Source organism: Notothenia rossii, assembly GCF_949606895.1.
Source record: "Notothenia rossii genome assembly, chromosome: 10".
NCBI classification, from domain to species: domain Eukaryota; kingdom Metazoa; phylum Chordata; class Actinopteri; order Perciformes; family Nototheniidae; genus Notothenia; species Notothenia rossii.
The window spans coordinates 32,376,833-32,401,988 of record NC_136908.1 but is presented as its reverse complement, the minus strand read 5'-3'; the positions used below and the strand labels follow the sequence as shown (position 1 = coordinate 32,401,988).

Sequence of the window (25,156 nt, the reverse complement as noted above, 5' to 3'; positions counted from 1 at the left end):
GAAGTGCTAAAAATGCTAATTTACTTCCGGGTTTTACGACGTGTCACTGCGGCTCTCTATAGGGCGGAACATAATAGTTTTATCATGCCAAAAAGCTGCTGTGTCGTTTATTGCACCTCAAACATTAAAACAAATCCAGAGTTACGTGTTTCTGTACTTCCTCTAAGAAGAAAGGACAGTAACAGAAGATCTCTGTGGCTTCAGGCTCGATCGCCATTCAAATGACAGCCGTTGTTTCCCCCAAAAGTGGGCGGGGCCGTAAAGTGACGTAGATGTTACTCTCATCTATGAAAATCGATAGCCTACTGCTATATTTAACCATATATCGAGCCCGATCATCTATTTCTAATGGCTTAATGCAATTGTTTGCCTGTCTGGCCATTGGAATCGGGCTCTTTGAAGATCCAAAAATCTCCGGTTTTCTTACATTTCTGATCGGATTGGCAAAAACTTCAGAATTTGTATTGACCGCAGTTCAACTGACAGCATTGATTTCCCCCAAAAGTGGGCGGAGCCGTTATTTTTGCCCGGAGGTGACGCATTTGTTACTCTCATCTATAGGACCGTAAATAGACGAAGAAGAACTTACCTTCGTGTCTCACCAATCAACACCCGACTCCACCCATGGACCCCAATCTTTGCTTCTCGAGGTAAGTTTTTCTGATAGTGTTTTAATTTAGAAACAGTTGACAAACATGTATTAAAAGTAATGCCTCTATATAATATTAGCAGAGGAGCAACCGGAGTTTGAAACGGTCCCGGTGTTGTTTGAAATGATGCACCCCCATCATGAAATGCACCCTTTGTTACGGGAACGCGCCTTTGTAAATGAAACGTTAAGACCTTAAAACGATGGTTAAAACGAAAACTAAAAGTCCAGGTTTGTAATGGTAATTTACAGAGTCGCTTAGTGGTAGCTCATATACTTTTGATTCTTGTGGTTAAACTTTACGCTCCGTATTTAGATGGTAGTGGTGTCGAATCCTGGATTTTTCATTCATTCGTCACTTCTTTTACGTTCCCACAGAACTAAGCTGCATTCTCAATTACGTTTAGCGAGAAACATATTTTCTCCCAAGTTATCTTAAATACGTTTATTTTCTACATATCTTTGCCATTTATTGTCTTGCATATTTGTCATATACTAAAGAAAATATATTTTTACAAATGTTACATAGTCTATGTCAGCATATTTTTGCCACGTTATGCATCCCTTGCTATCTTACAAAATAAAAGTCTCACATTCATGAAACTTGCTCCATTCATTGGTACTAGTCCTACAACCATACCCTAAACCAGGGGTGTCCAAACTTTTTTCACTGAGGGCCACATACAGAAAAATATGCGAAAGGTTGGGCCACTCACTAAAGTTAAGGTATATCGCCTCACCTCTAGTGTATTAACAGTAATAAAAATCAATCAATCAAATGTAGGTAAATCATTCTTGATAATTTATTATACTTAAAGAAAAAACTTTATACATCACATCTTTCTATGTATGGGTATTCATTTATCTATTTTCAAATAAAATCAATCAAATGTAGGTAAATTATTCTTGATAATTTATTATACTTAAAGAAAAAACTTTATACATCACATCTTTCTATGTATGGGTTTTAATTTTTTTTACAAAAAGGGTTGGCAGCTCATTCTCAAAACTGCAGCCTCAGATTGCTTCTTTGTCAGGATGGGGACCCCCTTCACAGCCCTGTATAAAGAGGGAAAAATAAAAGGACAAGGGAAAGGGTGGGCTTTATTTAACCTAGTTATGCAAATAATTTATTGCGGTTGTTAACAAATCAGCTAACGTTTTTTAGAAAAAGGTTATCAACTTTAATTGACTGAATTTATTAAGTAATTGGGCTTTTGAACACATGAATACTGTGCAATATATTTTAACTCACCTACAATGGGAACAGCGTTGCACTTAATGGGAGCAGTGATGCTGCGCTCTGGACTGAAGGATGGCTGGCAGGTCAGGAGTAAGTTTGGTGGTTGAGATGCGAAGGACATCACCGAGATGGCTGTCGGTCATTTTGGTTCTCAATCTGCTGTTGTTCAGAGTTAACAGAGAAAATGTTTGCTCGCATATGTATGTTGTGCCAAACAGACTCGTCATTCTTTTTGCGTGGCGTCGCATCAGAGGAAACTTGGCCTTTTCCAAGCTCTGGTAGAAGTCGGGTAGGGAGAGGAGCTGATGTTGATTCTTCAGAGAATCATCACACTGCATTTCGATGAGTTCTAATTGCAGACTCTCTTCCACTTCTTCTGCATCCATCAGGAAGGGAGTTGAGAACAGCTTGATTTCTTTCTCAATGACAGAAAAATCTTGGAAGCGCTGATTGAATTCTGTCATAAGAGTTGTGATCACAGACACATATTTCCCTTTTTTAGCAGAGAGGTCGGCCTTTGGATGAGCACATTTGATTTCGGACAGCGTAGGGAAGTGCGCAAGGTTGAAGTTGCGTAGTTGTGTCTCAAAAAGACGAAGCTTCGCACAGAATGCTTTCATGTGTGCATAAAGTTGTGGTACAAGCTGGTCTTTGCCTTGTAGGCTCTTGTTCAGTGAGTTAAGATGACCAGTAAGATCAACTAGAAAGGCCAGGTCTGCCAACCATAGAGGATCACTCAGTTCATGAAGAGGTCGGTCCTTCTCTTTCAAAAACTGGTCAATTTCTGATCTCAGGGAATAAAACCGCTTAAGCACGGAGCCGCGACTAAGCCAGCGCACATCACAATGATAGAGTACGTCCCCGTATTCAGCATCGACATCAGATAGGAAAGCTTGAAATTCTCTGTGGTAGAGCCCTCGTGCTCGAATTATGTTGACAGTTTTCACAACTGTGGTCATCACATCGCCAAGCTGGACTGTCTTGGCACAGAGAGCTTCTTGGTGGATGATACAGTGCAATTTTACAGCCTCGCCTCCACTCTCTCGCACCTTGGCGCACACCATAGATGCCATTCCTTTGCGCTCGCCTGTCATAGCGGGAGCCCCGTCCGTTGCAACTCCACACAGCTTGTCCCATTTAAGTTGCATCTTGTTAATTGCACCTGACACGGCTTCAAAAATGTCCTTACCCGTTGTTGTGCCCTTTAGACTCCGAAGATCAAGCAGCTCCTCCGTAATGCAAAAGTTATCGTCAACTCCCCGCAAAAAAATTAACAGTTGTGCGGTGTCTGTGGCATCTGTGCTTTCATCACATGCAATCGAGTAAAAATCAAAAGCACAAGCTTTATGTGACACTTGATTTTGTATGTTAGCTGACAAGTCTTCGATTCGCCGCACAATTGTGTTTCTGGACATGCTCACGTTGTTGAATTCCTGCATCTTTTCCGGGCACATTATTCCAGCGACTTTAATGAGGCACTGTTTAACGAAGTCACCGTCTGAGAAAGCTTTCCCGTGGCGCGCTATGAGTTGAGCTACCTCATAGCTAGCTATTGTAGCATTTTCTTGTGTTTTGTTAGCACGGTAAAAGTACTGTTGTTGAGCCTGCAGGTTAGCTATCATTTGCTTGACTTTCTCCTCTCGCTCAGCAGCAGTGTAGGACGTGAAGGTCGGATGCTTGGTTTCGTAGTGTCGTCGTACATTGTACTCTTTCATCACTGCAACCGTTTCATTGCAAATCAAACAGACACATTTCCCCCTGACTTCTTTGAAGAAATATTCATTTTCCCACTGTGTTTGACATTTTCTGCATTCACTTGCTATCTTGCGTTTCTTTGGTTCTGCCATTTTGTCGTCACGGATTTTTTTTATTTGAAACTTTTTTTTGTGGAGAAGCTGCATTAGGACTGCAGCTAGTGAGTAGCTCCACCTACTGGTCAAACTAAGAACTACAATAAAGTCAAGTGCAAGTTTCATGTGTGGGCCACATTCTATTCTATTTTTATAATTTGCTGCGGGCCAATAACAAATGGATCCCGGGCCGCAGTTGGCCCGCGGGCCGTACTTTGGACACCCCTGCCCTAAACAATGCTTGAGGGTGGTATGAATAGAAGCATCTTTTTGGGTGGGGTGCATTTTATGACAGGCCTGCTTATCACAATATGCACCCCCCTAAAAAATATGTTTCTATTCATCCCACCCTCAAGCATTTTTCAGGGTATAGTTGTAGGACTAATACCAATGAATGGAGCAAGTTTCATGAATGTGACCATTGTATTTTGTAAGATAGCAAGGGGGTGCATATTGTGATAAGCAGGCCTGTCATAAAATGCACCCCACCCAAAAAGATGGTTCTCTTATTCCCACCCTCAAGCATTTTTTAGGGTATGGTTGTAGGACTAGTACCAATGAATGGAGCAAGTATCATGAATGTGAGACTTTTATTTTGTAAGATAGCAAGGGGTGCATAACGTGACAAAAATATGCTGACAAAGACTATGTAACATTTGTAAGCATATATTTTGTTTATTATAGCCTATAACAAATATGCAAGACAATAAATGGCAAAAATATGTAGAAAATAAATGTATTTAGGATACGTTCATAACTAACGTAACGTTGGAGAAAATATTTTTCTAGAAGATATGTAAAAAATAAACGTATTTAAGATACGTTGATGACAAACTTAACGTGGGAGAAAATACGTTTCTAGCTAAACGTAATTGAGAATGCAGTTTAGTTCTGTGGGAACGTAAAAGAAGTGACGAATTAATGAAAAATCCAGGATTCAACACCACTACCATCAAAATACAGAGCGAAAAGTTTAACCACAAGAATCAAGACTATGAGCTGCCACTAAGAGACTCACAGTCAAAAGTACACGAAAACTGTAGGGGTTAGTAAAACTGGGGTACACGAAAATGTCTGCTACTATTTTGAGTATTATTATTTGTATAATGCGCTTTCTGACTTCCTGTCATCAGGAGTTAGAAATGTAATGGCTATGTAATAGATTAGATTAGAACCTTCATTGTCCTAAACTGCTGGGACATTTCCCTATAGCCAATACCTTTATATATTCTACTCTTAACTTAGGCCTACTTGTCAGCATAGGTCGGCATTGATGTACAGAGCCGACAAAATACCTTGTTTATATTGGCATCATATTGAGAGGTGCAGTGACGCGTCCTAAAACCAGGAAGTAAGCTGCTGGTTCCCTCGACAAAAAAGAAATGGGATTTCTCCACAGGGTTTTGGAAAATAGCTGGAAATAAGGTCTATGGAAAACAAACCTGTTTGATAAATGCAAATTTTGTTCAGCCGGATAATATCCACATGTCTACCCTACTTTTATTATTTTCGAATCATAAATCTAATCGATAGATTATAAAAAGGGTTTTAGGACGGTTTTAGAAGCCAACTCCATCGATCAAGCTGGCTGAAAGGTGCTCTCCCTCTTCTTCTCATACTCCCTGTCACTCTCCTTGAACTCCTCCGGTGACTTTCTTTTATTTGAAGATTGTTTTTTGCCCGGTGCTTGGCCGGTTGGCGCTTGACCGGTTACCGCTGGTATTAAAAACATTTTGGCGAATGGTTAGGTGGCGCGATAGTCTGTAGTGAACGAAGGAGGAGGAGGAGCCTGCTCGCGCTGCGCTCCGCAGCAAACAGCTGTTTGCTTTTCACCCAACAACGACAACCGACTCACGAAACGCTATGTTGTAGCGTTAATAAAAGAAACAATTTAACAAAATTGCTAGTCAAAATACCAATACCACAGAACAATTTTTAAAAAAAAAGCAATATATTTAGTGGCCCGAGCGGGCAAGTGGAAAGTACGTTATGCTGGGCCGGGTTGTCTAAATAGTGCTTCCGGGCCCGCGGGCCATTTATAATGTCGAGCCCTGAGAAGAGGAGGGGACCAAGAACAGAGCCCTGAGGGACCCCTGTAGTTAATTGACAAGGGTCAGACTCGGACCCACTCCAAGTTACCCTGTAGGTAAAGATCATAAATCTATCGATTTAGATTTATGTTTCAAAAATAATAAAAGTAGGGTAGATATGTGCATATTATCCGGCTGAACAAAACGTGCATTTATCTAACAGGTTCGTTTTCCACCGACCTTATTTCCAGCTATTTTCCAAAATCCTATGGAGAAATCCCATTGCTTTTTTGTCGAGGGAACCCGAGCGCAGCTTACTTCCGGGTTTTAGGACGCGTCAGTGCACCACTTGCATAGACTTCACAGCAGGCGGAACTTGTCATAAAGTCCGCGAAAATAAAGCCCACCCATTTAGAGGGAAGATATGATTAGTCAATTGTACTGTCATTTGACATTAATCTCTCATTGAGTTACTATAGCGGGCCCTCTGTGAATGTAAAGAGGGAACAACAAGCTCTCCCGTCTTCACATAACTCGCAGAGACGGCTAAAGGAGCTTCTTTCATATAACCCATCATATTCCAACAGAAACTGAACAGGCAGATTCAAAGGATTTTTTTTCTTTGGAAATGTTATTTTAAATACAATTAGATCAAGTTATTTTGGTAAACCTAATGAAAAATATATATTTTTTAATGTTTTCAAATATTATTTTTTAGAATATCTTAGGCCCTAGAGGGCCTTGACGGCTCGCCACTGGGTTTTCAGTTTTTTCAACGATTTAGAAAAAAAAATTAGTTCATATTAGTCAATATTTTAATTAAGGTAGAGTTCAGGAGGGAATATTTGGTTTTATAACTTTTTATAATTGTGGGAATAAACCTGATATACAATCACACCTTTCATATGTGTTGTTATTCTCTCCACCAGTTGAACATTTCACATTTTGTTGTCTCTTTTCATTTGTATGTATAGTTTTCAAGCCTTTATTGTTATAATAGCAGTGATATCAACATCCAATTATTGTTGGCTAAATGTATTTTGTAATGCGTGTCTGATTTAATAATTCTTTTGGTAATTCCTTAAGATGCCAAGACTTAAATCGTACCGTCGATCTCAGGCTGCTAAGAAGAATTGGGCCGTACAAAAGGCCCAACCAGCTGCCAGTTCAACATGTATGTAAACAGAAACGTGTTCCTTCTGATTTGTTTGCACAATTCCTGTTAACTGTAATTTTACATTAATGTCTTTTTACAATTTTTATTTAAATTTTTGATTTTTGATTTGCATTTAAAACAATTATTGAATTACAAGGCATACATACTGTAACCAAATAAACACAGATAGCTACCTAAATAAATGAGACATTCACACTCAGGCTTACATTCATTGACAGATCTTTCCACCTGGTCATTATCAATGTTTTGTGTTCTATAATTGACCCATTCTTCCAATCTTTCATCAACAGAATGAAATTGTTTTCTGATTCTCATGGTTATTTTCTCCATTCCATAAATGTTCTTTCTTCCGATAATGAAGGTTACGGTACAGGTTACCGTCATGAAGCGCGGACATGGCCGACATCCTCCTTGACTGATCATCCCCACCAGTTGGTCATTCCTGACAGATATCCAGGGGAAAAGGTAAAACCGTACTCAACTCAACTTCCTGCGTTTCACTTAATTTAAATTACCAAAGTATTGGCATCAAAACGTACTCAAAGTAACAGAAGTAATCGTTTTCTGTGATGCCTCATTTCAGAATCATATATGTTAAATAACTGGATTTTGATTATTGAAGTATTAATATGTTCATCACAGCTGGTAAAGGTGTCAATAATTTGAATAACTTGATATACTGCTGCTGGATGTCTTAACCAATACTTACATGTACATGTTTTTTTTATTAGTTGATTTATATTTTGTATTAGCAACTCATCTGAATCTTTCAAATCTGTCAGACAAATGTAGTGAATCATAAAATGAATGTAATCAGCTAGTATAAGTATAATAACATTTGTTGTTTATTCATTTGCGATTAATTGCGTGATAACTATGGACATAATTCATATTACGTCTGTCCCTCCGGTGCTAGAGCAACGCTGGCGTCTTGTCTGTTGACTGCCGCTTCTACCCCCGGACTGTTTCTGGATGTTTGTTTGTTTTGTCTACGGGTCTCTATGCTGGTTTTCGCCGATCCAAGGCTGCTCTTCACTCCGTTGTGCATCTCTCCAGCTCCGTTTCCATTCATAGGCTCCCTCACTACTGGACTGTATGCTACGTTAGCCATCAAAGCTAACAGCTGGCTCCACTCCGTCACCTTGATTACCCGGTCTGTATGCTACGTTAGCCACCGAAGCTAACAGCTGGCTCCCGTCACAATTGGACTACCTTATTACACCACTGGATTGTTTTTCCTGGCTCTGGGTGTGTTGATCGCTGCTCTGGACTCGGGTGAGTACGCTGTGTGTTTTGTGATGGTGATTGTGCCAACCTGGACCGACCTGTTGTGCGCCGTACATCAACAACAACAACACTCACTCTGTCTGGCTGCCCAGCCGGCGTTCTTGCGGGGAGCCTCCACTCCCCACCAGCTCGTCTACTGTTGGGTAGCTAGGTCCAGACATGGTGCCGCAGGGACGGTCTGGGGTAACCAACACCACACGCATCACTCACTCCAACACCTGGTCCACTGCTGCCTTCACATATCTCACTGCCTACCAACTCCTAGCCAATCAGTTAATAACCACTGCAAATACACTACCTTGGCTACTCTCATCTGCTGCTACCTTTCATCTGCTGCTTGGACTATCTCTCCCGCTGCTTCAGCCTACTACACCACCAACCTCTCGCCCTCTCATCTACACTGCTGCTGACCTCCACAGCCTCAACAACAACCATCGTCTCCCTGCTGCTACTGCCACCGCAGCTAGCGCCGCTGGGATCCTCCGCCGACGCCGCTACATCCACCGGGGCGCTGGCCTCCCCCGCAACCGACACCTCCCTGACGGTTCACCCATCCCCTCACTCTGGACTATCCCCCACCCCCCCGCCATCCCCATCCACCGCACTGCCAACCTCAACAACCTTTGTACCCCCTCCCCTGCTCCACCATCCATCTCCCTCGCACTCCTGAACTGCCGCTCCCTCTCCAACAAATCACCTGTTATACACGAACTGCTACTGGACAATAACATTGATCTGCTTCTCCTCTGTGAAACATGGCAACAGCCCCTGGACTTCTACGCTCTCAACCAAGCCACTCCCTCCAACTACAGTTTCACTGCCAGACCCCGCCTCTCCGGGCGCGGGGGTGGTCTCGCTGTTCTCCACAAACAATCCCTACACATCACTGAACTGAACCTCAACCTCCCACCTATCTCATCCTTTGAACACCTTGCTTTCTCCCTCCCCAACTCTATCACTACTGTTCTAATCTACCGTCCCCCGAAGCCACACCCCTCTTTCCTCTCTGAACTGTCTGAACTACTCACCATTGCATCCTCTCTATCTTCCCACCTCCTACTTACCGGCGACTTCAACATCCACATGGATCAGCCCAATGCCCCCCTGACATCTGACTTCCTCTCCCTCCTTGACTGCTTCCACCTCACCCAACACATTGACTTCCCCACCCATACCAAAGGCCACATTCTGGACTTAGTCTGCTCCTCCTTTCTACCATTATCTAACCCCCAGCCCCTCCCCTTCCCACTCTCTGATCATCTCTGCATCCTCTTCTCCGCCCCTCTACCCTCCCCCCACAACCCCAAAAAACGCACCATCTCCTACCGCAACATCAAGGCAGTCAACCCCCTCACGCTCTCCCAGCTCATATCCTCTGCCTTCCCGCCCGACTCTGCCCCCTCTTCCCCTGACGACTATGCCACCACACTCAACTCAATTCTCTCTGACTCCCTCGACTCTCTGGCCCCCTGGAAAACCTCCTCTGTTTCATTCACCAACCCCGCCCCCTGGTACACCCCGGAACTCCGTACCATGAAACAGACCGGCCGTCAACTTGAAAGATTGTTCAAACGAACCCACCTCACCGTCCACGCCGAAGCCTATAAAGTTCACATCTCCTCCTACCGTGATGCTCTCCAAGCCGCCAAATCTGCCCACTTCTCCACCCTCATCGACAGCACCAACCGGAACCCCCGCATCCTGTTTTCCACCATCAATAAATTGCTCCAGCCACCTGACATCAATCCACCCTCCTCCCCTGACCTATGCAACTCCTTCCTCCTCGCCTTCAACAACAAAGTTTCACAAATCAACAGCTCCCTAACTGCCATGACCACTATCTCCTCCAACCCCCACGCCCCCCCTCCTCTCCCAGTCCACCCGCCCTTCCCTCCCCTCACTGCCTTCTCTCCTGTTGACTCCTCCCACATCCTAGCCATCATCACCTCATCCAAAACAACCACCTGCTTTCTTGACCCCCTCCCTACGACCCTAACTAAGGCCTGCCTCCCTGTCCTCATCCCCCACCTCACCACCCTCTTCAACCAATCTCTATCCCTTGGTCTTGTTCCCTCCATCTACAAACTTGCCTCCATCACCCCCATCCTCAAAAAGCCCACCCTTGACCCAGCCAACCTCTCCAACTACCGCCCCATCTCCAACCTGCCATTCCTCTCCAAAACACTGGAGCGTATTGTCGCCACCCAGCTCCACACCCACCTCCAGTCCAACAACCTCTATGAACCCCTCCAGTCTGGTTTTCGCCCACTCCACAGCACTGAAACAGCCCTGGTCAAAGTAATCAACGATCTCCTCTCCTCTGCAGACTCCGGTGCCCTCAACATCCTGCTACTACTAGACCTCAGCGCAGCCTTTGACACTGTGAATCACTCAATCCTCCTACAAAGGCTGCGCCAACAGGGTGTTGAGGGCTCCGCTCTCGACTGGCTCACCTCCTACCTCACCGACAGGCAACAATTCATCTCCCTCTCTGGCCACACATCCGCCCTCTCCCCAGTCACACAGGGGGTCCCCCAGGGCTCAGTCCTCGGCCCCCTCCTCTTCATCTGCTATCTTTTCCCCCTTGGTCACATTATTCGCAACCTCAACCTTGATTTCCACTGTTACGCCGATGACACCCAGATCTACATCACCACCAAATCCCCTCACAACCCTCCCCTCACCCATATCGAAACCTGCATCTCTTCAATAAAAACATGGCTGACTCACAATTTCCTTAAACTCAACAGTGATAAAACAGAGCTACTCATCATAGGCACCAGATCAACCCTCAATAAAACAGGACCCATTTCACTCACCATTGAGAATTCGACCATCACCCCCTCCCCCCTGGCACGCAATCTTGGCGTTATCCTGGACCCCACCCTCTCCTTTGACCCCCATGTCAGCTCCATCATCAAGATCTCCTACTTCCACCTCCGCCGCATTGCCAAAATCAAACACTACCTCCCCCCCCGTGCTGCTGAATCCCTCATCCATGCCTTCATCACCTCCCGCCTCGACTATTGCAACGCCCTCCTCACTGGCATCTCCTCCCATTCCCTCCATAGACTCCAAATGGTACAAAACTCTGCTGCCCGCCTCCTCACCCACACCCGGACCCGTGAACACATCACTCCCGTTCTCCGCTCTCTTCACTGGCTCCCCATCAAACAACGCATCATCTTCAAAACACTCCTCCTCACCTATAAAGCCCTTCACCACCTAGCCCCCCCCTACCTCTCTGACCTCCTCATCCCCTACAACCCCCCCCGAGCCCTCCGATCCTCCTCCACTCTCTCCCTCACAGTACCACCATCAAGACTCAAAACATTTGGCAACAGAGCATTCTCCAGATCAGCACTCCGCCTCTGGAACTCCCTCCCCCAATCTGTCCGCCACTCTCCCACACTGTCTACCTTCAAAACCCAGCTGAAAACATACCTCTTCTCCCAAGCCTTCAACTTACCCTACCCCCCAACCCACTGACTTCACTCACACCCCACGCTGTATCTCTTATTCACCCCACGCTGCATCTCTTATTCATACATTCATCAACTTTTTCTTTCCTCTTTTCCATTATGTTGTCTTTTGCTCGTTGTCCTATGCTTGCTCCCCCCCTGTGTTGTCCTCTGCCTGTTCATGTAATGTTCATGTTCAATTTTCTTGTCCAATATGTTGTCTTCTGCCTGTTCACCCCCTTTCTGTACTTTTAATTTTTTTTGTAAGCGACTTTGGGTTATTGAAAAGCGCTATATAAATAAAAGTTATTATTATTATTATTATTATTATATCAAATACATCTGAAATATGAAGGCCCAATAAATAAAACATTGTTTGTGGAAACGTTTGTTTTCATCAACAAAATAAATGGTATGTTTTTCAGTTTGTGCTGCTGGTTGGAGACTCTCATCTCAGATCCGTCGTGGATGGATTTGTGGAGATGCCTCGGGGGGGACTTTCCTTCGGACTCATGGCGACACCAGGGGGGGGCGCACAGGTTCTGAAGAGCGAGTTTGAGGGAGCTGTTCTGCCTTCGACCCCCGATGCTGTCTGTGTTCTGGCCCCCGGCATTAACTTGGGAAAGAGCCGGACCCCCGGAGCGGCTGGTGCCGATTTTGTCTCTCTCCTGACCAGAGTCCTGCTCAGCTGCCCCAACGTAAGCATGTTGTTCATGTTTTCAATGTGAATGACATTTAATATTGAGAGTGTTACAATATTAATTGTCCTTTTGTAAAGGTGCTTGTCGTGGACTTCCCTCCACGTCTGGACATTGCAGCAGAAGACCAGAATGCCTTGCGGCAGGAGTTTCGCCTTGTAGCTGCCAGGATAGGTATGTATTATGATTTATTTTCAGTACACTAAACTATATATAAAGGTTTATTTATTTTTATGAAACAGATCAATTGTGTTCTTTCCACAACAGTCATTATATATGTTGAGGACACGGTGTGTGTGACTGACGGATGCTGAAGAACGTCTGTTCCAACATGTACAAACTTCATTGACTTTCCAGGTTATAAAATTGAACAGTGAAAAGTTGTGTGTTGTATCTGAAATGCAAAGACAAAGTAAAACATCTATATACATGTATAGTAATGGGATGGCAAGTAGCAATACACACAATAAATCTGATATATAAAGAAAGGCACAATTAGCTGGCCTATGCTGCCCTCTATGGGCCAAAAGCCGACACAGCATAGCGCTGGACATGTAAGATTTGTTATTCAAGATTCAAGGCTTTATCATCATCTGCACATTAGCTACGGTGTAAATATGGCAAGGAGAAACTTAAGTCACCGGCTCCTCCAACAATGCAACATGAATATATTAAGGACATACAACGGATAAAACCAATGTTTTGAGATGTGCAAGTAAATACAAATCAAATAGAAATAGTGCAATAAGAGTCCATATACAAGTAAATGCAATATGATATATTGGATAAATAATTAGCAAGATGCAAACAGATTAATTGTTTATTGAAAAGGTTCAGGTGTTTAACAGTATTATGGCCTGTGGGATGAAACTTTCCCCGAGTCTGGTGGTTTTAGTCCGGATGCTGCGGTAACACCTGCCAGACGGCAGCAGACTGAACAGTTTGTGGCTGGGGTGATGGGGGTCTTTATAATCCTGAGGGCTTTTTTCCTGAGCCGCTGGGAGTAAAGGTCCTCCATGGATGGCAGCTCCGTCCTGGTGATGTGCTGTGCAGTTTTCACCACCCTCTGTAAAGCCTTACGATTGAGGGCGGAGAAGCTGCCGTACCAGGCCGTGATGCAGCTATGGTGCACCTGTAGAAGGTCAGGATACTCTCTATGGTGCACCTGTAGAAGGTCAGGATGCTCTCTATGGTGCACCTGTAGAAGGTCAGGATGCTCTCTATGGTGCACCTGTAGAAGGTCAGTATCCTCTCTGTGGTGCACCTGTAGAAGGTCAGGATGCTCTCTATGGTGCACCTGTAGAAGGTCAGGATCCTCTCTGTGGTGCACCTGTAGAAGGTCAGGATACTCTCTATGGTGCACCTGTAGAAGGTCAGGATGCTCTCTATGGTGCACCTGTAGAAGGTCAGGATGCTCTCTATGGTGCACCTGTAGAAGGTCAGGATCCTCTCTGTGGTGCACCTGTAGAAGGTCAGGATCCTCTCTATGGTGCACCTGTAGAAGGTCAGGATCCTCTCTATGGTGCACCTGTAGAAGGTCAGGATCCTCTCTAGGGTGCACCTGTAGAAGGTCAGGATCCTCTCTATGGTGCACCTGTAGAAGGTCAGGATCCTCTCTAGGGTGCACCTGTAGAAGGTCAGGATGCTCTCTAGGGTGCACCTGTAGAAGGTCAGGATCCTCTTTATGGAGCACCTGTAGAAGGTCAGTATCCTCTCTTGGAGCTGCTGCCGAGCTGTTTTGGTCATTTACTCACATAAATAAACACACAAAATCGAATGAACATTATAGTCTGCGCCTAACTTGGCGGTACATTTAGGCAAGTAAAGAAATATGCAGATGTGGAAAAAGTACTCAGATCTGGTACTTAGATAACAGTAGAAGTACCAGAGTGTAGGAATACTCTGTAACAACTAAAAATACTGCATTTAAAAAAAAAAAAAAGGAAAGTAATATCATCAAAATATAGTTAAAGTAGTCATTGTGCAGATTGGTCCATTTCAGAATAATGAAAGGAAAGTAGCAACAACAACAAGGGGTTTTATACAATATGTTTTTTAATTAATAAGTAAGAAAATGCTCTGACGTTTCTATGTATATTTTTTTGAAGGTCTGCAATACTTTTCCATTCATAATCACTTTCCTTCAAACTGCCATGACCTGTGGGCCAAAGATGGGGTAAGTTATCTGTGGAGGGGAAATGTCGATTCACGTTTCTGCAGGTTATGGCCGAGGTTTTGTGAGTAAAACGTCTGCTGAAATGTTTTTGTAATTGCCTATGTGTGCAGATTCATTTGAGTGACGATGCGGGGATGCCCCTCCTGCTGCAGCTGATCTGGACTGCCACCTCTCTGTACCTGGGGTCACCACCGCCCCCCCAGGGACCTGCTCCGGGGCCCGATGTGAAGGCAGAGCCTGAACGACAGAGCTGGCAGGTAATGGCCTTCACACTGTAGGGGTTAAGATATTTATGGGAAAAGCTTTTCTTAAGGAATTTACATTTGAATGATCAGGGAGCGTTGTTGTTTTTTCTTAATTTTATTCATTTAGTAATTATGCTGAACAGAGCACAGGAAAATGTGTACATACAAACAATTACAGTAGCGTTCGCAAATCATTAGCAATACAGTTTTACTACAACTAATAATAATATATTATTATAGTACACGTAATATGCACTTAAACATACACCCACAATTATATACAGAGTTCCCACGAGGTCTTAAAAAGTCTTACATTTAATAATCTGAATTTAAGGCCTTAAAAAGGTTTTAAATATGACCAAAAAAATAAGAAATGTCTTAAATATGATTTAGAAGGTCTTAAAAATGATCAGATTTGAAAGGTACTTCTGTGTTGTGATAGCGTCTAAATGTGTTTTTGGGGGAAATGTCCGGGCTGCAAAGTAACCAGTACAGTAATAGCCTTTCAGTTCCCCCCAACAATTTGTATCAACATGGAACCAGTCATCACTAACTTTGTTTCCCCCGGCCCCTTATTGGAGAACACCCAGCTAGTAACCTAGCAACCAAGCTTCAGCTAGCGGCAGTCAGAAACAGATGTATCTTCGAATCTACTTACAAATTAATATGGGGAAGTGTCAGTTAAACCGTATTTGGTTGGAAAACATCGAATTTAGTGCTTGGTTGAAACTTGTGGAGGGGAACGTGTTTGAAGCCCGCTGCACCTTTTGCAAAATAAATTAGCATTTGTTTAGCTAATGTAGCGTTAGCTAGTGCAGCAGCTCCCGGAACAACACCGGGGGACTTCCGGGCGACGTTTGGGTCTACGTCAACCCTAAAAGCGGAGGTGCTGTAGACTCTCTCTCTCTCTCTCTCTCTCTCTCTCTCTCTCTCTCTCTCTCTCTCTCTCTCTCTCTCTCTCTCTCTCTCTCTCTCTCTCTCTCTCTCTCTCTCTCTCTCTCTCTCTCTCTCTCTCTCACACACACACACACACGGGCTGCTCGATTATGGAAATAATCACGATTATATTGGTCAATAATTAATATCATGATTATTAAATACGATTATTCATTGACTTTGAAAACATCCATTTATTGAACTTTAAAACAAATAATAATTTGAACAGTATCTTTTTAACTGTTGATTACCCTGAACGTATAATTCAATTGAAATAAATGATACATTTAAATAAATAATATCAAAATAATAAATACCAATAGACAAGATCAACAAATATTTTGGAGCGTACTTCCACAAGCTACTTAACATATATAAATATGATAAATAAATTAGACTAAAATTAATTAGAACAAATATGTTGTAGAGCAAAATAATCGTTTTTTTTCGATTATGTTGTTTTCGTAATTGTGCAGGCCAAAATCGTAATTGCGATTTAAAATACGATTAATTGCACAGCCCTAACACACACACACACTCAAGCACACACAGACACACACACATACAAACACACTTGTTGTCTAACACACTAACACAGTTCTGTACTGTTATGCTGTTATATTCAGTCATTGTTCTTATGTTGAACATGAATACATTTACTTTGTAAGTAATTATGGGACATATTTCTGCTTTCATAGCAATTTTCCTTCATACTTTCTTGCCGTGAAATAGGCCTTAAATTCTATTCAAGTGGTCTTAAAAAGGTCTTAAAAAGTCTTAAATTTGAGTTGGCGAAACCTGCAGGAACCCTGTATATACTTAATGAGAAAATAAAAATAACTATATAAATAATACTACGGTAATTATATTAAATATAAGGACACACATCACTGAGGCAGGGGCTAGTTGGCTACATGAGTGTTGTCCCTATACTGGACCAACGGTACCGTCCCTATCCCCAAAACGACACATCCAGAATGTCATTTCATGGATATTGGCAGCCCAGGAACCCGTTTGTCTTATCTTACAGCTGAGGCACCCTGAGGGAGAGGGGCACCCTGAGGGGCCTCAACAGTCCGTGGAGACGAACAGAAAGAGGAGGGTTCACCCGCAGGTTTGTTATGCTTCCGGTATACTTCAATGTTTACATATAGATTTGTTTATTGATGTTGATACGTGCATTGTTTGCCTGTTTACTATGTTAATTTCCACAGGTTATGAAAGAGTGTTTCATCCCCCTGAAACGTGTGAGGATCAGCACTGAAGATCTGGCAAAAGTAATAAAAAGTGGTTCCATCACATCCTCCTGAGGACCCAACAGCAACGGTTCCTAAACCCAGACAGGTACTGAGGTCTGTCCCTTTATCTGTCAGCAGAGACAGTATTATAAAATGTGTCCTAATTAAAGTACTTTATTATATTTTATTTATTTACCTACGTAGCCAAAGTCAGGAAACTGTCAGTTACCGCAGCAGATTTGTAGTTGTTTTCATGGTGAATCCATATTTACTGAATTTGAAGGAGTTATGCAATTTGGGTCAAAATCTTCCATAGATTAAACATATGCAGTCTGAATGGAGCATGCAAATATGTCGTTAACGCAGTGTACATTAGTGATGAGAAATGAAATGTTGGTTTCATTGCATTGGTGTGTGTCACTTGTTTGTCATATACACATGGACGATGGACTGCCTCAATATGTGACGGCTGAACCAAATGGTACATAAATTAGCTTTGAGTGTTCTTTTGACACTCAAGAATCAAGAACCGTGTATATTTTTATTGTAAAAGTTTGAGCAGAGTTGAAATAGTTGGGCAGCATTTGTAGTGGTTTAATTAAGTAAAAAGCATTTTTCTAGTCTTTCAACAAAATGTGTGCTTTCAGGGCGAAGTCTTACAAAGTGGGCAGGAGTCAGCAAGTCCTCCTGGGGATTGCGTGTGCAGCACAGAGTGTTTTTTCACATTCCCTGGTAAGACTGCTGTTGATTGTATTGCTTCTGTTTGTTTGGATAAGAGGCATGTTGCTGTTGTTGCCTGGACTGATCTTTAAAAGAAAAGTTTTGCTTGTGATCCAGATAATGAGATGTAGTGTTGTGGCTGCCATCAAACATACACTGTGTGCACAATTATTAGGCAAGTGAGATGGATGGGCCATGGCTGGATCAGTACCGGGCCCAGAGCTCCACTTCGACTCAGACGCCATGCAAGGTGGAGGTAGGTTCTGGTATGGGCTGGTACTATTAAGGAGGAGCTAGTTGGACCTCTTCAGGTTGAAGATGGACTCAAAATCAACTCCTGAACCTACTGCCAGTTTTTAGAAGACACTTTCTTCCATCAGTGGACCTAACCCTAACAGGAAACGGTCTGCATCTTCAGGAGGACCATGATTTTATGAAGTACACTGCTCCATCGCATGATTCAAAGTACTCCACTGTGTGGTTAACCAGTAAAGGCCTTAAAGAGGAAAGAATAATGACATGGCCTCCTTCCTCACCTGAGCTAACCCTTCCTCATCTGACCTAAACCCTTCCTCACCTGACCTTAACCCTTCCTCACCTGACCTTAACCTTCCTCACCTGACCTTCACCCTTCCTCACCTGACCTTAACCCTTCCTCACTTCCTCATCTGACCTTAACCCTTCCTCACCTGACCTTAACCCTTCCTCACCTGACCTTAACCCTTCCTCATCTGACTAAACCCTTCCTCACCTGACCTTAACCCTTCCTCACCTGACCTTAACCCTTCCTCACCTGACCTTAACCCTTCCTCACCTGACCTTAACCCTTCCTCACCTGACCTTAACCCTTCCTCACCTGACCTTAACCCTTCCTCACCTGACCTTAACCCTTCCTCAACCTGACCTTAACCCTTCCTCATCTGACCTAAACCCTTCCTCACCTGACCTTAACCCTTCCTCACCTGACCTTAACCCTTCCTCACCTGACCTTCACCCTTCCTCACCTGACCTTCACCCTTCCTCACCTGACCTTACCCTTCCTCACTTCCTCATCTGACCTTAACCCTTCTCACTTGACCTTAACCCTTCCTCACCTGACCTTAACCCTTCCTCACCTGACCTTAACCCTTCCTCACCTGACATTAACCCTTTCCTCACCTGACATTAACCCTTCCTCACCTGACCGAAACCCTTCCTCATCTGATCTTAACCCTTTCTCAACTGACCTTAACCCTTAAGATAAGATAGATAAGATAAGACTTTATTCATCCCGAAGGAAATTGTTGTGCCAGAGTAACAAAATACAATAAGTTTACAATGAACACAGCAGCAAAACTGTAAACTAAAAGTGCAGCAAAAAGAGCAATTAAACATCCACAGACAACATGAAACGTAGAAACATAGATGGTCACACAATCAATGCAATGATTATTAGCAGTATTTAGTAGTTGGTACTGCAAAAAATAAAACGTAGTGGCAGTTACGTAATTGTACGTTATCATAGCATTATTAATAATACTAATAATATAATATAATATTGCACATATTTATGTTATATATATATATATATATATATATATATATATATATATATATATATATATATATATATATAGCAGCGAGTGTATTGCAATGCAACACGTTCTCACTCCCAACCCGTCACATATTGACAGACGGTCAGGGCCCCTCCCCGCCACTCTATTACGTACAGGGTACCCCTTGGAAGTCAGTTTTCCAACGGGCAGGGCGTCCCTTCATAGACCTCCCATAGCGTTGATAATAGAGAACGCTCCCCACAAACTCTTCAACTACAACCCTAATTATATTTTAAAACATTTTTGAAGGCCTCACGAGATAAAGTTTAATGTACATTTAAATTTAAATGTGAAGGGATGTGTGTGATGTGGGGATTATTATTCACCCGCGGATCTATGGGTTGGGGTATTGTTGCGCACGGACATTATAGTTAACCGGACTTCCTGTTGATGTGAAATCCGAAAACATTACAAAAAAAATAAAATAATACTTTATTCCGAGTTTGCTTGCTTTTCTCTTTGAAGGTCATCACATAACGGCATTGTAATACACAGTTCGGCTGCATTAAATATTACATATCTGCCGTAGTTCGCTATTTATAGAGCCCTGATGAGAAGACTTCTAGACAAATAGGAGAACTGCCGCCGAAACTGAATGTGACGTGGATCATAAATATATCAGCAATCAATCAAAACCTTCAATTTCTCTTCACACAATACGTCTCCTTGCAGTATCAATACTAGTTAAGGCTGACTTTTATATTTGATCCAATTGGTATATGTACACCATAACGGTGCACAGCTGATAGAAAGGGACACCTGGTGGTTAAAACACGTTATTGAAATGTATTATGATTAGATATTAATAGGAGACACAGACAGACAAACTAATAAGGCTTTATTTAAACATTAAATAATACTTTAGGTTAAGGTCTTATTTTGAATAAGAAAAAAGCTTTTGGGGGTATAAATATTAAGCCTGACATAGTACTAATATATTGCTTTCCTGCTATGCTAACTACTGTATGTTTAAGCACTTATTTTAACTGATATTATACATATGTATTATACTCTTATGAGATGTATGTAGATAGTTTAAGAAATGTGCAGAATTTGACAGTTTAATGGTGGAGGTATACACACATATTGATAGATGTCTTGTAATGCACTGTTGAGGAACCTGCGACCCAGGTTTTTCATCTCCGACCTTGTCAGGTATTGAACAAACAATAAATAAAGAACACAGAATTATTAAATATAAAACACAGAATTTGTGTGATTATACTAAATGATTTACAAATAAACACCACTGCATATTTACAACTGTTACACATGCTGATGTAACGCAAATGTTTCCAACTTAGGATCAATAAAGTATATCTTTTCTCTTTCGACTCCACTTTGAGCGATATAATTACTAACAAAGCACTTATATACTAATAAAGGACTGGCTTATCTAAAGCCAGTTGAGTAGCACTTGAAATGTTTTCGCTCTATGAAACCTGATGTACTTATATGATTCTGTTTTCTTCAAGTTTGTATCTTGTTGGTGGGAAGCACTTATTGTAAGTCGCTTTGGATAAAAGCGTCGGCTGAATGCAATGTGTAATGTAAGATGATCGATGGCTATGCCATATTTGCCTCTGAACCTTGACAAGTGCATGTTTCAGGCTTATCAATTAACAACAGGAGGGGTCACAGACATAAGAACAGCTGCTAAATAAAGCTCTTCTGACCTTAGCTGTCATATAGATATTAATTCTGCCCATTATGGGCACAAGCAATTTTCACCCATTTATTAATTATATGTTTTAAATTTGAGTGTTTCCTATCCCCTAAACCTCCAGGGATGTACACAGTTTAATACTGGCAACTTCTTATTATGTGAAATATGAAAACGTCTTTTAAAACTACAATTCCCAGTGGAGACGTGCCATATCATGTTGCAAAACACACAATAGCCAGCATGTGTAGTTTTGGGGACGGAGGGGGGGACGTGGTGGACCCGTTCAAATACAGTTTTGGACAGTCTGCCGTGGTTCCATCCCATTTCAAAGTGTTATTCGACGGAAGGGCGTGAAGGGCGCACACTCAAATATCCAATCACAGAGCTTGAGGACTATCACGGGGTTTGTCCATGGATCAAGCGAAGTGGAGAGAACACTTGCTTCCGGGTGTAACATTCTCTAAACAACCTGACGGACTCCAACTTGTGTTTATTAATCAAACAAATAAATAAACGCAAGGATACATATGTGTTATTGTTGTTTACAGTGTGTGGTTTAGAAAAGAATACAAAATTAGAAGGAAAAAACTATGAAACAATACAGATTTCAGTATTCTGAGCCCCTACTCTCCCCATAACTGATAGCAACAAAAGTCTTACATTATTCAACTAAAATAAAGAAGTAAAAGCAATAAGTGTGGTTTGATATTGAGTAAGAAAAAGGTTGATAAACGCTGTGAGAATGGATCTGCGGAGAGCATTTCGCCGCGATCCCAACTCCTCTATTACAAACAGGGAGCTCTATGCAAGTAAATGGGACGCCCTGCCCGTTGAAAACTGACTTCCAAGGGGTACCCTGTATGTAATAGAGTGACGGGGAGGGGCCCTTACCGTCCGTCAACATGTGACGGGTTGGGAGTGAGAACTTGTTGTGCAATGGTGTTAATTATATTGATATGTACAGTGGGGCAAAAAAGTATTTAGTCAGCCACCAATTGTGCAAGTTCTCCCATTTAAAAAGATGAGAGGCCTGTCATTTTCATCCTAGGTATACCTCAACTATGAGAGACAAAATGAGAAACAGAAAATCACATTGTCTGATTTTTAAAGAATTTATTTGCAAATTATGGTGGAAAATAAGTATTTGGTCACCTAAAAACAAACAAGATTTCTGGCTCTCACAGACCTGTAACTTCTTCTTTAAGAGCCTCCTCTGTCCTCCACTTGTTGACTGTATTAATGGCACCTGTTTGAACTCGTTATCAGTATAAAAGACACCTGTCCACAACCTCAAACAGTCACACTCCAAACTCCACTATGGCCAAGACCAAAGAGCTGTCAAAGGACACCAGAAACAAAATTGTATATCTGCACCAGGCTGGGAAGACTGAATCTGCAATAGGTAAGCAGCTTGGTGTGAAGAAATCAACTGTGGGAGCAATTATTAGAAAATGGAAGACATACAAGACCACTGATAATCTCCCTCGATCTGGGGCTCCACGCAAGATCTCACCCCGTGGGGTCAAAATGATCACAAGAACGGTGAGCAAAAATCCAAGAAGCACACGGGGGGACCTAGTCAATGACCTGCAGAGAGCTGGGACCAAAGTAACAAAGGCTACCATCATTAACAGTGACATTTTGAGTGACAACCTCCTTCCATCAGCAAGGGCATTTAAGATGAAACGTGGCTGGGTCTTTCAGCATGACAATGATCCCAAACACACCGCCCGGGCAATGAAGGAGTGGCTTCGTAAGAAGCATTTCAAGGTCCTGGAGTGACCTAGCCAGTCTCCAGAACTCAACCCCATAGAAAATCTTTGGAGGGAGTTGAAAGTCTGTGTTGCCCAGCAACAGCCCCAAAACATCACTGCTCTAGAGGAGATCTGCATGGAGGAATGGGCCAAAATACCAGCAACAGTGTGTGAAAACCTTGTGAAGACTTACAGAACACGTTTGACCTCTGTCATTGCCAACAAAGGGTATATAACAAAGTATTGAGATGAACTTTTGTTATTGACCAAATACTTATTTTCCACCATAATTTGCAAATAAATTCTTTAAAAATCAGACAATGTGATTTTCTGGATCTTTTTTTTTTCATTTTGTCTCTCATAGTTGAGGTATACCTAGGATGAAAATTACAGGCCTCTCATCTTTTTAAGTGGGAGAACCTGCACAATTGGTGGCTGACTAAATACTTTTTTGCCCCACTGTATATTGCACATAGTGTTGTTGTGGAAGTTCTCAGTGCCCTTTACTTAGGGGTGAAGAGTTAAAGAGTTTGATTGCCACTGGGAGGAAAGACCTCCTGTGTCGCTCTGTGATGGTTATCGGTGATATCAGTCTATGGCAAATGCTCCGGTAGGAAACCAGTGTGGCATGCAGAGGGTGAGACCCGTTGTCCTCACCCGAGCTGGTGTTTTCGTATTGCATATATTTTGAAATGTCAGAAATGTTTATTTTGAGTTGTTAGTTTACTATACTCACTTTAACAGATGAAAATAAATCAGATGGGAAATGTTTTGATTTTCCTTTAGTTGCATAATAATTCTGCACACTAATAGTTGCCCAATAATTGTGAACACATATATATTCTCCTAAGAAAGCTGAAACCTCACTTTTACTTTCTAATATATTTAGGTTTATTAACATGTTGGATGGCCGAGAGCACTCTAGTTAAATAATTAAAAGAATCCTCAAAAATACAACCTGCCTAATAATTGTTCCTGCAGTGTATGGCTGCTCTGCGGTGCATGGCAAGGGGAAGAGATTCCTGTAGAAGGCAGTTGAACACATTAGGAAGTTTAAACCAGGGTCACAAACCTTTTGAGCCTGAGAGCTGTAGGATAATGAATAATGTGGAGGGCTACTTCAAATATATATTATACACTACAGTGTAGTAATGACAAAATTGGGTCACAGGCTCCTCAACAATGCAATATAAATATATACAAGATATAAAAATATTTAAATAAAAACAATACAAATAGTTACAGAAAAGCCTTGCTCAAACCCAAACAAGAACACCCAAAATATAATTGTTTATAAATCAGCAACTTTTGGTAAATGTTTAGGCCTTCACAAATTCAATTCATTTGGCCATCGGAAAGTAATTCGACTCAGTATTCGGGCACTATTTAATCAAACTACCCTGTAAGTTCAATCATTGCACAAATGTAAAAAGCATATTCTATATTATTCTATATTCGAGCATAAACTCCTGAACAATTTCTTAAGACTGGGGGAAAACTTACAAGAGTTCACATTTCCAGTGTATGATAACCAGGCTGTTGGTAGAGCTGCAAAATGAAAAAAGAAGAAACGGGAGCCAGCGACCAAAAATAGAGAGCAGGCAATTTATTGCAAGTTGAATTTAGACTCAAACAGGCTGTTCATCAAAATTGAACTCAACAGTAAATGAGTTGAGGCATGTTTGATGAGAGAGTTGCCGTCTTATGGTTATTGGGCTGCAGTCAGCATCCAGAACAGCCTTCATTTGGGTCGATGATTGGCTTGTGTCTTTACGGACAAGCCCATAGGATCCTCCGGCTCAGCGCAGGTGACATTCTTTTGGGTCTACCACTTGACTTTTGAAATGTAAATGAGCGTCTGACTGCGAGAGGCCTTTTGTACCTCAATAATCCTGCCACGTTCAAAGACAGAAGGCCTTTTGGCCTTTGCCCTCAGGAGGTCATGACCGTGTACTGCCTGAATGAACATGACATGAAAGACAGATTGTAATAGAGAAGCAAACGAAGCATATCTGAAAGTACAAGCCTTGACGGCAAAACTTTATACCCAGTATATTGCCATAAATATGATGGTGGATTATCTGTAAAAAATTCTACGTGACATAAAGACATTGGATTAACCTTGAACGGCGTTTTTATTCCGTTGAACACAACTTTTGATCACAAATCAAAAAAGGTAAGACGTAATTATTGTAATATTTTTGAAACCGGATGTTGTTTACTTTCTCTTTTCTGGCTGATAGCTCCAGAATTTGGGGTCGTACAGTGATGACATTACATGTGTGGAATCTGTGGAGTCTCAGCTTTAATCGGATATCTTGTTTGTGCAGTGACGATAAGTAATAAGGGCATTGCTACCGTGAGTGCTGTGCAAAAATCCGTTGGCATTAGTTAGCATTTTTTTCAGCTCCATGCTAATTCAAAGGCTTGG

General features: G+C 42.2%; 2 protein-coding genes across 2 annotated transcripts; one reads left to right on the top strand and one right to left on the bottom strand.

Moving 5' to 3' along the window:
- The first annotated feature begins 588 nt into the window (after positions 1-588).
- LOC307023312 (uncharacterized protein) lies at positions 589-17,722 on the top strand. The gene is made up of 10 exons (XM_079656517.1): positions 589-650; positions 6,859-6,946; positions 7,311-7,414; positions 12,123-12,395; positions 12,476-12,569; positions 14,504-14,571; positions 14,682-14,828; positions 16,783-16,866; positions 16,967-17,096; positions 17,638-17,722. The coding sequence occupies exons 2-9, from the start codon at positions 6,859-6,861 to the stop codon at positions 17,060-17,062; spliced, it is 954 nt and encodes a 317-aa protein (XP_079512643.1). The 5' UTR covers positions 589-650; the 3' UTR covers positions 17,063-17,096; positions 17,638-17,722.
- On the bottom strand, positions 1,303-3,973 carry LOC307023384 (general transcription factor II-I repeat domain-containing protein 2-like). The gene is made up of 2 exons (XM_079656613.1): positions 1,905-3,973; positions 1,303-1,708 (listed from the first exon to the last, which is right to left on the bottom strand). Exon 1 carries the CDS (start codon positions 3,866-3,868, stop codon positions 1,928-1,930), a length of 1,941 nt encoding a protein of 646 aa, XP_079512739.1. The 5' UTR covers positions 3,869-3,973; the 3' UTR covers positions 1,303-1,708; positions 1,905-1,927.
- Positions 17,723-25,156: the final 7,434 nt, after the last annotated feature.